The sequence below is a fragment of the Protomyctophum parallelum genome (genome assembly GCF_964188405.1).
Source record: "Protomyctophum parallelum genome assembly, chromosome: 11".
NCBI lineage: Eukaryota > Metazoa > Chordata > Actinopteri > Myctophiformes > Myctophidae > Protomyctophum > Protomyctophum parallelum.
In genome coordinates, this window is record NC_139707.1 from 40543826 (window position 1) to 40558006 (window position 14181).

A 14181-nucleotide genomic window follows, 5' to 3' on the forward strand; every position below is an offset into this window, starting at 1 on the left:
GCGTATTTCCCATGACGTGATGAAGATATGTGACCAATGCCAGGGTATAATTGGTTTACGATGGTGACGTAATGATATGTTTCAGTGTCAGGTGGATTAAAGAAAGGGACATACGCATCAAACCACCCGAGTAACCACGTACATTATACCACTAATCAACTCAGAAATGACATATACATACATATAGACATATACACATATATCTAGACATATGAGCATATGACGTGATGAATATATACTGCCAGGGTATAATTGGTTATCGATGGTGAGGAACACGATGACATGTTTCAGTGTCGGGTGGACTAAAGGTCTATGTATACTTACTATGTATACTAGTGTGCAACAGGCAAGTAGGCACAAGTCAGAGTGCAGTTCTAGTTCATTCTGGGATGTGTGAATGACCCATTTGATTATGGACACATTTTTGATTATTCCTTTTGTTCTAACAAAAGGCCACTGCCCTGAGGAATATGGCTACATAATTATGAAACAAGTTTAAATTGATTTATGCTATTTTAAAATATATCTAGCAATTTTTGTGTAGGCCTACCAGTTAATATTAATATTATCTGCCTATTTTTCCATGAGTAATTAGAAATGGGTTTATTTTATGTAAAACGTGTAGAGTGATTAGAAATGGGTTTGAAATGTAAAACGGGGAACGAGTCGTTAAAAATATGGATTTTTAAACAATGCATGGGGATTAAAATGCACAAGTGCCCGTGCGTGCAGTTCTCTTGGCACCAGTCCATAACCACGTGACACAGTGACGCTTGTCAAACGAGGAAGTAATCGCACATTGTTTACAGTCAGTTCAGTTGCAAGCTCTCCGCATGCATGCCGACAGATTCATTCGTCTGTTTAACATTCAGCGTTCAAATCTACGAGCTGTTTCCACTTGGGAGTGTAGTGTACTAGTGTATACCACCTGCAGTGCTGATACACCATGCATGCATCGATCCAGCACCCTGATGAGGAGGATATAGCATCGGCTAACGAGCATAAGTAGCTATATTGCCACGGTAACCAAGCCACCGGCGATAGTATCTTATTTATTCTTCATAGACACTTTCACCAGTGTATCGCGGCAGTGCAATGCTAAACAACACGTTTACTATATGCAGTTCAGCTAGTTTGCGTGCAACACCAAGAGTCATGGCTGAACGAAATCAACGAATGACCTCTAATATGTCTTATATGTCTAGCAATGAGCTATATGAACCTCTATAGTGGATAGAAATTCAAGGAGTTGATTTGTGTACGCGGTACCAGATCATTCTTTGATTTGCAGAGAACAATGTAAACGCTAATGTGACTCATATCATATCCACATATTCTTTTATGAATTGAAAATGGAGGACCCAGCTGAAACAAGTCTCAGTGCTTTTATCATCTTAGCAGATGTTGTATTGACCTGCACCTTCCTTGAACTGTAATGAGTAATGGTAATGAACTGTAATGATAACTTCTGCAATCTGTAAATATCATTTTCAATCAATCAATCACAAATTCTCTTAAGGGACTGGATTAGGATGAAACGGAACCAAAGATCCAATGCACCATGGCATTGTGTGAAGTTCATTGGGACCATCACATCCCCCTGCCAAAGCTCACCACCCTCCATGCCAAGATCACAGTGGCCCTGGTGGCACTGCTATGCTTCAGCAACAGCTATGATGGGGACTTTGTGTTTGATGATTCTGAAGCAATTGTCAATAACAAGGTAATAGTAGCCATTCATATCATAACTTTGTTTTGGTGCTATCCCTTTTGGACTGAGTGTTTGACTGTATGTACTCTGTGTATGTTGCTGTTTATACATTCTGTCTAATAAGCTATTCAATCAATCATAACAATTTAGGCATTTCATCAGTTAATCCAGAGCGATTTACAGTAAGCAAGAACAAAAAAATGGTAATGCATCAAATAGTCATCAAGACTAGCTGATGAAGACTAAACCCTTCATTATACTGTAGCTAGTACTAGTAGTTTAGTACACACATACATCATATGACATTTGTATGAAAATATGTATATATGAGTTGCAAAGTAAATGTGTACATAACAGTTTGTATTACTAAATAGTATGTACAGTATGCAACATGAAATACTAGTATACATAATATTTTGTATACTATTATGTGTACATTATGATATGTATAGTAAATAGCATGTTACTTGTATACACAGGGCTTGACACTAACGGTTGCTCGATTGCCCGGGGCAAGTAAAAAGATGCTCGGGCAGGTGAAGGTTGCTAGTGGTTGCCCAAGTTGGGCAAGTGTGCATTTTGAGTGGGGATACAACCGTCTTAGTTCACTATAAACACAAATAAACACAGATATATCTGTCTTGAACGTGGTCATTGCGCTCCGCCTCTGCATCTTCCCCTGCTTTCTATGTCTCTCTCCCTGCCTCTCCTAAGCCCCCCCCCCTCCTAATGCTACCTCTAATGATGTTATTGTTAAAATAAAATCTACATAACTTGATTGTTTATTGTAGTCGATTCCTAACAAAAACATAGTTTTCAACTGGGAAAGGAAACGTTTCAAGCATGCAAGTAGAAAGTAAAAAACAAGTTAAAATGAACAATAATGCAAAATGTACGATATATTTTGGGGGCAAGTAGAACATGACCTCTGAGACCTTTAGTGTCAACACCTGCATAATAGTGTGTATAGTAAATTTTATGTGCATAATTGTTTAACTTTTGTATAGTAACATTTGTGGTATGCTCTCCAGGACTTAAACCCTGCCACGCCCCTCAGCAACATCTGGACCAATGACTTCTGGGGAAGCAACCTCAGCAGCAACTCCAGCCACAAATCCTACCGACCTCTCACTGTACTCACATTCAGGTGTGGACTAATGCCAAACAAACACGCACATACAGGCATACACACATGCACATACACACACACAAAATCACTTCATATCAGAAAAATTCCCTCTCATGTTGCCAGCTTATTATCTCCACTCACGGTGAATGCCGGTTTAACCGATTTTGGGCGGGAACCCCTTTTGGTGTTTTAAAGCAATATGTTATGCTTTAGCTATTGAAAAGTAGCAGAGTGGCACGCTATGAACCTGTAGGTCTGCTATTTTTTCTAAATCGTGAAATGTGGCGCAAATCTTTGAATATATATTCATAACGTTTTTAGCTCAAATCTTTGCTTCTGGAACAACATATTTTCAGATGTGGGGGGGGTCGGCGGCCAATTACATATATTGTTGGGGGTCCTTGACATGAAAATGTTTGAGCACCCTGCACCACTGACATAGAAACATGTTTTTTTTTTCAAAAACAAAACTGTCAGGATTTAGAAGACATTTGTAGAATCTGATCTCAGGTCTAAATGGGTTAACATCAATTCCCTTTTTCTTGTGGATGCAGGGTGAACTACCTCGTGGCTGGGGGCCTGCACCCTGTTGGCTTCCATGTGCTCAACATTATCCTCCATGCTGTCATATCGGCGCTGATGATTGACATGTTTGCCATATTGATCGGCGGGCTGGCGTATAACGAGCAGGGGAGGATACTGAACCAAGCTCCCAAGACGTCGCTCCTGGCCGCCCTCCTTTTCGCCGCACATCCGGTTCACACAGAGAGCGTAAGAGAAAGTGACATATACCTGGCATCTATAGTCCACCACCATCATAATGTTTCTAAACAGAAATCAAATGATAACATGTTTTGAACATAGCCTCTATGAAGTAAAATATTTAAAATCTTTAGCTCTGAATTTGACGGATCCATCTATGAGACACACACACACACACACACACACACACACACACATTATGCCTCTTTTACGATAAAGCCATTGCAGATGGGTTGATATACTGATATACTTTTACGGTGTATGTGCAGTCATGATTGTTACCTGTGTTCTTAGCTCAACCGCACATTTTCTAACTAGTGTACTAGAACTTGAACCCCTGTCTGTGCATAATCAAGTAAACTAATGTCACAACAACCCATCAGGCTTAATTTCAGACTTAACACTTGCCTTCGAGTACAACTTTTCTCCCTTTTACGCCAACAATGTGTCTCTGCCTCTCCTTGACATGCCATTCCATGGGTTTTTACTATTAAATATGCAGCAGGTGCACGCCAAGAACAGAAGCCCAGTCTCAGTCGGGAGCAACAGGGCCAAGGTGTGATGGTAGCATGGCCTGACTATTAGCAGTGTTGGGATGCTTATTGACCTGCTGGTGTGTGCATGTGTGATGGCTATAGAACCTCGCTGGAGGGCAACGCTCCCCCCTCACCGCTGTCTTTAATCATGCAGGGAGAGAGGGCTGGGGAGACCTGGGGGGGTGGAAGGCAGGCAGAACACTGGCTTAAGGCCTGCTGTATGTATCAAAGGAGGCAGCCCCAGGAACCCAACCATATGTATTCACACACACACACTGTATAGAGAACATGTACACTGAAGCAGAGCTTGTAATGAGAGGCTCTCACTGCGTCTGTTATTGGCATCCACCAGTAATGGGCTATGTTATGCAGGGCAGAATGGAGAATGTGCCCTAGTGCAAACGGATATGTTTGAAGAAGATCTCTCTCTCTCTCTCTCTCTCTCTCAGGTGGCTGGTATAGTGGGTCGAGCGGACCTTTTGTGCGCCCTGTTCTTCCAGCTGTCATTCCTCACATATTGCAAAGCATTCCATGGAAGTGGGTATCTAATGCAAGTTATACAGATTATTATTGTAGTGTACCGTACTGTAACCTACCAGTAGGTAGAGTACAGTCGGCATATAAATATAGCTACTGTATGTTATATATATATAATAGCGTACAGTGTGTTATAATAATGTAGCAAAAATAAACGGCCTAACTTTGGGTAACTGTTTGTGTGTCCCGTCAGGCAGCGACAGAGATGACAGGTTTTCAGCCCAGTGGATCGTGGTTAGTCTGTTGCTGTGTGCTGCAGCCATGCTCTGCAAGGAGCAAGGAATCACAGTCTTGGTATGACCATTTTAATGTCACACAATCGGAGCTCGTATTCATACAGCTTTTTATGAGAAGGCCAAGGGATGCTGAGAAGAGCTAGTAGCTACACATTCAACGGCCTGACTATACTGTCGGGGTGTTCGACGGGTGTATACAATGTCCAGCTGGGCGGAAATAGTAGCCATCCAGAATTGCTATTATTTCCATAAATGAGCAGTACATTTTTTCCTGAAGTACCGTAGGCCCTACTGTACTGCCTCCTCTATTGGATGCAAGGCTCCTTACAGTCAGTACGATCAGTGAATACACAGCAAGCAGCCTGCTGAAAACATTTTAATATACGACTATCCAGCTGTCGCTTGTGTGGAACACCCTGTGAGATTTTATATGACATGCTGTTGAATGCTACTTTCAAACATCAAAGTCATTTTTTTTTTTACATGTATGCATCCTGCCTAACATGCGTTTTGGCTGGGTTTGAGCTTGAAAAGAAAAACGTGTTGGTGACCCAGATCATATTTCTCGTCTCTCTCTCTTTCCCTCCGTTTCTCTCAGGGTGTGAATGCAGCCTTTGATGTCCTCCTGATATGTAATGTTAATGTCTATGTGCTCAGCCAGAGGCTCCTCCTCAGGAAGAAACCTCTAGATGTGAGTAACTATTCCACCTCGCTTCCTCCGTCTTATTACCCCCTCTCTGCCTGTCACACCGTCCTCTGGCAAGTGTTTTACGTGATGTGACAAATTCACATGATGCGTTACCTTTTAGAAAACAGTGTAAAGTACTGTACTTGTCTACATGTTGTTCTATGACAGTCCATGCTAGCGAGTAACCCACCTGCTTCAGTCGGTGTGATCAGTCGGGAGTCATAATGGTTATAATAGTTTTGGCCTTTTCATTTTTACATATTTTTTTCTAATTCAGTTAGTTTTTAGAGTGGGGTTGCTAGTTTTTATTTAGGTGAAAATGCTTAGTTTTAGTTTAGTTATACCGGTAGTTTAGTTTTAGTTTTTTTCATACTTGTTTATTTGTGGGTTAGGGTTAGAGTGGCTACATGCTGCCGTACGGTGCTGAAAACTGCCGTAAAACTTGTTGGAGAAATGGATTATTATAAATATCTGAAAGGCATATAAATATTGATAAAAACAAAAACTAAGGGTATTTTGTATATAATTTCAGTTAGTTTTGAGGACACACAATACAGTGTCAGTTTTAGTTATCGTTTTTTAATTAATTTTTTAGTTTAGAGTTTAGAGAGGGAGAGGGGGAGAGAGAGAGAGGGAGGGGTTGCACCACTCGGTTCACACAGGTGTGATTTTTTTTGTTGGTTTTAGTTAACTATTATAACCTTGGTCAGTCATTGACACTTGGGGTTCTGACTTCATCCAGGTCAGTGATCTGCTGCGGACGGGACTGTTCACCCGATTGGCTCTCTTGGCTCTGGGAGGAGCGTTGATGATCTATGCTCGCTGGAGGATCATGGGAACCGGGCCGCCGGCATTCACCGAAGTGGACAACCCCGCCTCTTTTGAGGAAAGCGTGTTTCTAAGAGTAAGACGGAGCCTCTAAAAGATCATGTTGAAATTCAATGTTGTTGTTGTCACTGTAACACATTGGAATTAATTAAACCTAATCCCTACTAATGTGTGTCGTTTATAACATCTCATGTTGTCTTTTGTGAAGTTAAACAAGCACTAGCCAATCCGAACTGTTCCACATGTCCTTTTGAAACACAATGACAGTCTTCCTGATTTTCCAATGTTCCTCTGCCTCCCTCTTTCCACTCGCTTTCATTCTACACCCCCTGTTCCTCTTTGATTGGCAGATAGTGAACTATAATTACTACTACTCTCTGAATGCCTGGCTGCTGCTGTGTCCCTGGTGGCTGTGTTTTGATTGGTCCATGGGCTGTGTGCCTCTCATTAAGTCAGCCACTGATTGGAGGATAGTGTGGCTGCTGCTGCTCTGGTGCATTCTGATAGGCTTGATAAGCCAAGCCTTATGCTCGCAGGAGAGCCAGAGGAGGAGGTAAGAGAGCACAACAATCTCTCACACTTTGCTGTAGATGAGATGAAGTACATGGCACTCCCTAGACTTGTATTTGGTTATGAGAATGTGATCATATCCACTGCCCTGTGACCAGAACATCATGTCTCGATTGATGTTAGAAAAGTTATCTAATCCTCTGCTGTTTGGGGAAACGATAGCCCACTACAGTATACTGTATATCTGTGGTTCTTGTGGAACATGTTAAGGACTCCCTTTGGACTTTATCCAGTCCATATAGCTGTAGCTTAAGTCTGTCACACAGTAACAAACGGTTAACAACAATGCATCTTGTATATACCACATATTATATGTGAAAGTGAAGGCGGCGTGCCATCAAAAATATTTTGTTCCCAAAAATGAACAATCATGATATATATATTTTGTGCATTCATCGTGCATCCCTAATGTATCTCATCTCAGCCCCTTTGTTGAACGTCACATCACTTTATTATAATCCTTCGTACTTGTCTTTGCATTTTGTTCATGCTTTCTTAAAGTTGACCAAACCAAACCCCCCTCTCTCTCTCTGTCTGTCTGCCAGAACCCTAACACTGGGTCTGGTGCTGCTGGTGGTGCCCTTCCTACCAGCATGTAATGTCTTCTTCAGGGTGGGTTTCGTCATCGCTGAGAGGGTCCTTTACCTGTCATCGGCTGGATACTGCCTACTGCTGGCCTACTGCCTCGGCCACTGCTGCTCCTACTGGACCAAACACAGGGTAGGTTTGGCTAGACCACAGCATATCACGACACAACCCAACAACTGGATCTCAGTCCTGGTGACATTTAAGAAATCCAAAGGGTTGCTTTGTTCTAGTAGGGACCTCAATCTGATCTCTCGTTTACAAGATGGTCTCTCTACCCTACCCAGCAGGCCCCCGTGCTGTAATATGTATTCCCTATCATGTAGTATCTATTAGGCACCAGTGCAGGCCAGGGGGCCAAGACAAACAATGCTGGAGGTGGAAATTATCAACGGAGTGCTGGGCCATCACTAGCCTGGAATAGGGCATAGTATTAGTAGTGGCGGCCATTTCCGGAAAATAGTTGTATAGATTATTTAAGCCTGGAACCAAACCATCCGCAGGCTTCTGGTGAGTCAGGGGAGTGAGGGCCGCTCTTATCGTCGTACATCATCATGACGTAACATGTCTATTTGCTCAGACACATATGATGTCCATTCATTGTCAATGGGAATTACATCTTTGTGTGAGACGAAAATCTACTCTAATAGCTGAATATAGAAGGGGCTAGCGCCCGGCTAAAACATAATTTGAAGACCACAAAAAGGGTATTTATTAAATATAGTAATATAATAGTTTTGACTTAGAATCCAATGTTTTATGGTCACTATGGTGTGGTTCCCTGCTTGAAATAATTCATATACTTTTTGGAAATCAATTATGTCAGAAATGCAAGTCTTTCATAAGAAATGTTCATGAAAACGTAAATATCACATATTTTGCTCCATGTCTTATCTTTGCAGAGGCTGCTGTGTGTGTCTCTTGTCGCTCTGCTAAGTTTATATGTAGCTCGCTGTGCTCTCCGCAGTCACCAATGGAGGTCAGAGCAAAGCCTCTTCACCAGTGCCCTGTCTGTCTGTCCACTCAACGCAAAGGTACAGTTGTACACCTGTCCTCAGTCAGAAAGGGGACATGCCATTTATTGTACTACCAAATCTAGATGATGCTCATTACTTCCTCTCTCTGTCTCGCTCTCTTTCTTTGTAATACAGTTGTTCCTAGTTCCTACTGCGTTTGGACTGAATGTGGTGTAACTTTACTTAACGTTTGCAGCATTATATGTACAGCTAAGTTTGAATGAAGGGTATGATCTGGTGGATAAGCCTTTCATTTGGATATTGAGTTGAATCAGTGATGGTTTATGTATTGCAGGTTTCCCCTATAACTGCATAGTGTTGTGAGCACGGTGCCACCTGAATAGCGAAAACGCTTTATCGCTTTAACCACACCCAAACGCCGGTTTCAATCAAAAATACAGATGCGTAAAAAAATTGAACTATATACCGTATACATTTCAGACTAGCCTCTGTGCCTTCTGACCAAAGCCAACTGTGCCAATATGTCATACCAAAGCCCTCATCTGTTTAGGTATTTTTCTGTGCATACACCACCAGGTTGAAAAAACATTTTACAGTGTTTATTGCAATGTGGGTGAGTTGGGTGGTTTTTATCTGGTTCTTAGGACAGGAGCAGGGAAGTCAGGGTCCAGGAGATGTAGCCTATCTGTCGGGAACATTGATAATGAATTTGTCTAAAATTAAGATTAGTTTGCATTATACAAACTGAATGGCTTCCGTAAAGTTAGCCAAGTGGACATTGTGATGTTTTGACTTTACAGTACGGGTAACTGTTAATGTTTTAACCCTTAGGTCCATTACAACGTGGGCAAGAACCTGGCTGATAGAGGAAACACTAGTGCTGCCATCAAATACTACAGAGAAGCAGTCAGGTATGCATTTTCAATCAGGTCAAATTAGTATTGTTGAATGTATGTTTCTCAGGCAGGACAGCAATACAACTTTTACTGCAAGTGCAAAGTCAATAGTGAAAACCTGTTTCCAGGCTGTCTGTGTGTGTGTGTGTGTGTGTGTGTGTGTGTGTGTGTGTGTGTGTGTGTGTGTGTGTGTGTGTGTGTGTGTGTGTGTGTGTGTGTGTGTGTGTGTGTGTGTGTGTGTGTGTGTTACAACATTAGAAAGTTGCCTTCCACATTGACTTCTTTATATTCCTTCTTGTCAGGTTGCACCCTACATACGTCCACGCCATGAACAACCTGGGCAACATCCTGAAGGAGAGGAATGAGCTGGTGGAGGCAGAGCAGCTTCTGTCTAAAGCGGTTACCATCCAGTAGGTGTAAAAACAATGCAGAGCAATCCAGTAGCAGATAACGTTACATGCAGTCTATAGGTCTGCCAGCCAGGTGACACGTTTGTTCTTAAAGACGGCTACATACGTTTCTAATTAGGTACTCTGTGTTTTTATACATTCCCCTCCCGCAGGTCTGATTTTGCTGCAGCTTGGATGAATCTGGGGATAGTGCAGAACAGCCTGCAGAAATTTGAAGAGGCAGAGCAGAGTTACTGGAATGCTATTCGCTTCCGGAAAAAGTACCCCGACTGCTACTACAACCTTGGACGTCTGGTGAGATGCTGGAGGGTTTAGACTGTATCTTAACGCTGTCTATGTATCGTGTAACTTTGTCTATCTTCACGGAAAATAAATGGAGCAACAATGTTGATCGTATATAATATCGTCGTCTCTGTATAATAGTAGATTTTGATGCCATTTGAAAGCTCTGTCTCCCTCTTGGCTAGTACGCTGACCAGAACAGGCACATTGATGCCCTGAATGCCTGGAGGAATGCCACAATGCTGAAGCCGGACCACAGCCTTGCCTGGAATAACATGGTCATCCTGCTAGACAACACTGGTACACACACAGAACACACACACCCACACCAGATGCACAATTCCCCTTTTAGACACAGTCATTGTGTTTTATGCCTACAGGCTACAGTTACAGTATATTGATTTTTCCGCATTTCCTCAATGAACCATTTCAATTTTAAATTCACAAGTTCAAAAACTCTACTCGGATAAACGTGTTAAGGATGTTGAAGGATCTCTGTCACAATGCTCTCTGATGTTGGAACAAATGGAAAAAAGAGCCGACATTCACTTATTTGTGTTGTGTTGACGGCAGTTCAAAGAACCCTCTGTTCTGGGTGCAGCCCGTTCCAACATTAACAGCCAAGAAACACACAGCCCCACTTTTTTTTCTCTTTCTCTCTTACTCTCGCTTATTCTCCCTTTTTTTGGGAGGACATTTAAGCGGCCCAACGTGATTAGACCGGAAGAGCAGGAATCAGCAATGCTTGAAATTTATGTATTAAAGCTTTGTGCAAGACTGTTTTTTGTTTTTTTTAAAAGGCACTCTTCCCTGCCGTGTGGAGAATGCTCTGATTTCCAAATGCTGTAGCCGTTTTGTCAGAAGCCGCTCCCGAGGGGGGGGGGGGGGGGGGGGGGAGGCGGAGTCTCCCAGGAGGGTGGCAGGAGTCGTCCAATCAGTGCCCAGTGTGTGCCCGATCAAACGCTGGCAGGCGCGGCCCCACTTGGAGTCCCCCCACCGCATTTTTTTCCCCCCAAATCTGACAGACGTACTTCTACCCCATTCCCACTCACCCCCTTTTCTCAAATAAATAAAACAAACTAAATGACAGAAAGAAAAGAACAATGGATGTCCTATTCAAATTCGAGCGATGTTTATTTTTGTTCCTCTAGTCTAGGCTGTACACCCGCCTTTTCATTTTGATCGTACCACAAAGATGATGAAGATTCATTGTAGATTCAGACAGAAGTACACACAGACAAACACACATACACAGTCCCACATTTATGTGTCCTCTTTGCCACAGCGCAATGTAAGGGGCGTCAGGGCATGACTCAGGAGGACATGGCATTACTTTGCTCTCTCTCCTTTCCTCTCTTTGTCTTTTCTGTATCCCCTCCCTCCCTCCCTCCATCTCTGGTCAGACATCAGACGGGTCTGTGACAGAGATCAATAACCCAGTGGGCCTTGTGTTCAGCCTTAATTAGGGGACTAAACCGCTCCTCCATGCGTGGAGAGGGAAAAACTCTGCCTTAGACACCACTGACAAATAAAGCAGACACACACTTTATGCCGGCTATTGTTGCCATTATGTCCATCTGCTGTTTTTCGATGTGTAAAACTACATCCCTGTCTTTGCACAAAATCCAAAAGGAATTTATGAGTATGTACTGCAGTGCACACCCTATTTGTCTTATCATATTTTGCCCTGCTGTTGACAATATAGTATCCTGAACATGCTTGTGGACAGACCCCTTGCACGATCTGTGGTGTTATACATGCCACAAAATATATAATCTCTTTGATTTATTTTGTTTCCTCTTATTTGTCAATTTCCCCCGTCGTTTAGGGAACCTTGACCAAGCCGAGCTGATTGGCCGAGAGGCTCTGAAGCTCCTCCCTAATGACCATACCATCATGTTTTCATTGGCCAATGTCCTGGGCAAGCGACAGAAATACAAGGTCAGTCAGCATAGCTGGAACTTTTGACTGATATACAATATATATATATTTATATTTCATACAATGTGTTTTCATATAAGGTCCTCATGTCCTAAAGTATCTACACAGTGTACCACTAAATCTCTGCTTGTGTTTTGTGTCTGTTTGTGTCTCTCTCAGGAATCAGAGGGCTTCTTCCTCCATGCTCTAAGAATCAACCCAAATGCTGCCAGTTGCCATGGTAATCTGGGTAAGACCACCGCATCACATTTTGACTTTGCCCCATATTTCATATAAGGTAAAAAGATATATATATATATATATATACTGTATATATGGGAATGAAGAAAACCTTATATTTTGAAAACAAAGCAATACTGCCTCATCAAAGTTGGTGTTGTGAACTTGTGACCTTATATATGGTCAATTACTTCCATGAGAGGGGGAGAGGTGGTGGAGTTGGTTGCTTTAGCAGACAGTTTGAGGGTCCAATGGAGTTAAGAGGTATAGAGTGTCGCAGTCCCTCCCCCTTTCAGAACGACGAGTGGCCCAGGAAATGAAATGCAATGCATTTCTCCCATAGGATTTTCTTTAAGTATTTATTTAAAGACGGTTACGCCGCGGACAAAGCCAACTCGGATCGTGACAAATCATGACAATGAACACAATGTTTTGGGCCGATCAAATAATTTATAAGAAGACAAACAAAACAAATAGTGTTGTCTCCTGCCTTTATTTTGTTCTTTCTAATGATTTGATCGGCCCAAAATATTGTGTTCATTGTCATGATTTGTCACGATCTGACTTGGCTTTGTCCGCGGCGTAACCGTCTTTAGATAAATACTTAAAGAAAATCCTATGGGAGAAATGCATTGCATTTCATTTCCTGGGCCACTCGTCGTTCTGAAAGAAGGAGGGACTGCGACGCTCTATAGTCTGAAGCGCTTTTTACTACTTTTCATTGGTTCAATATTTCCGAAAAGACACACAGACGTAAACGGTGTTCAATAGCACTGATTTATGCAAAAAATAAAATAAAAAAAACTAAAAAAATGGAGTTGGGTGGTTTCCTTCCCGACACCAACGAATACCCCGAGATCACCCACACACAATGCAGACATTTTATTTCTGAATGAAATATAGTGGTTGAAATTGCCGCTGTTCTCAGCATGACGTTTTGTGTCTTGTCTTGTTCCCCATCGCCAGCCGTGCTGTACCATCGCTGGGGAAAGCTGGAGCTGGCGAAGAAACACTATGAGCTGTCTCTGCAGCTGGACCCCGAGGCTCCCGGGACCCGAGACAACTACAACATGCTGCGGCGCAAACTGGACCAGCTTAAACGCACCGTACCCTGAGGTAGCACCGCTGGAAACACCCTGCGTGTCGCAAAACACACACACACACACACACACACACACACACACACACACACACACACACACACAAACAAACATCTCCCCTGTTCTGTCTTCATCACTCATTCCAGATTTCTACAATTTTTTTAGTTGTTTGAAAATTAAAGACCATGATTTGCGCATGAGACTGCCACTGCACTTTTTATTTTTTTTAAAGGCATTTTTTTTTAAAGTCAATTCACGTGTAAATATGAATTGTATTGGGCCATTTACAATCTAATTATAAAATGTATGAAAATAATCTACTTTGTTTGTTGATGTTTTCCCCGAGGTAACAAAGTATCAAAGATCTTGTCCCAGTTTAGAAGAAGGTCTTGAGTGTCATGATTATGTCTTGCTTGCATCTGTTTCTGATTGACGACGTGTTAAAGGCAGGTGTTCTTAGGTCACGTATAGCTGGGCTGCTCGGTGCTTCCTTGTGTAGACCCCTTCTCTGAGGACATGTGGAACTCATCCCTGATTGAACCCCGTCCACTTTCATCTTTGACCCCGTGTTATGTCAGCTGGACGGAGGAGCACCACGCATGTGTGGCTCCAGAGCCGCAGTCGTCGACTCGTCGTCGTAAACTTTATTTGCGTTGGCCGTCTCTTAGTAGTCCCATATGTCCCGTATATGAAATGAAAAGAAAAGAAAAGCTGCCTCGGTTTGGTTTGGAGCACACACACACACGCGGGGCTGCAGTGCAGAGTGAAAGTGTC

The 14181-nt window shown here is 42.5% G+C and overlaps 1 protein-coding gene across 1 annotated transcript; it reads left to right on the plus strand.

Moving 5' to 3' along the window:
* The first annotated feature begins 799 nt into the window (after positions 1-799).
* Positions 800-13714, plus strand: tmtc4 (transmembrane O-mannosyltransferase targeting cadherins 4). Its single transcript, XM_083776367.1, has 18 exons — positions 800-1022; positions 1520-1723; positions 2743-2858; positions 3395-3611; positions 4588-4675; positions 4869-4969; positions 5510-5602; positions 6342-6503; positions 6778-6980; positions 7543-7717; positions 8485-8616; positions 9391-9470; positions 9758-9865; positions 10018-10159; positions 10333-10447; positions 11976-12088; positions 12248-12317; positions 13274-13714. The coding sequence occupies exons 2-18, from the start codon at positions 1562-1564 to the stop codon at positions 13420-13422; spliced, it is 2226 nt and encodes a 741-aa protein (XP_083632493.1). The 5' UTR covers positions 800-1022; positions 1520-1561; the 3' UTR covers positions 13423-13714.
* Positions 13715-14181: the final 467 nt, after the last annotated feature.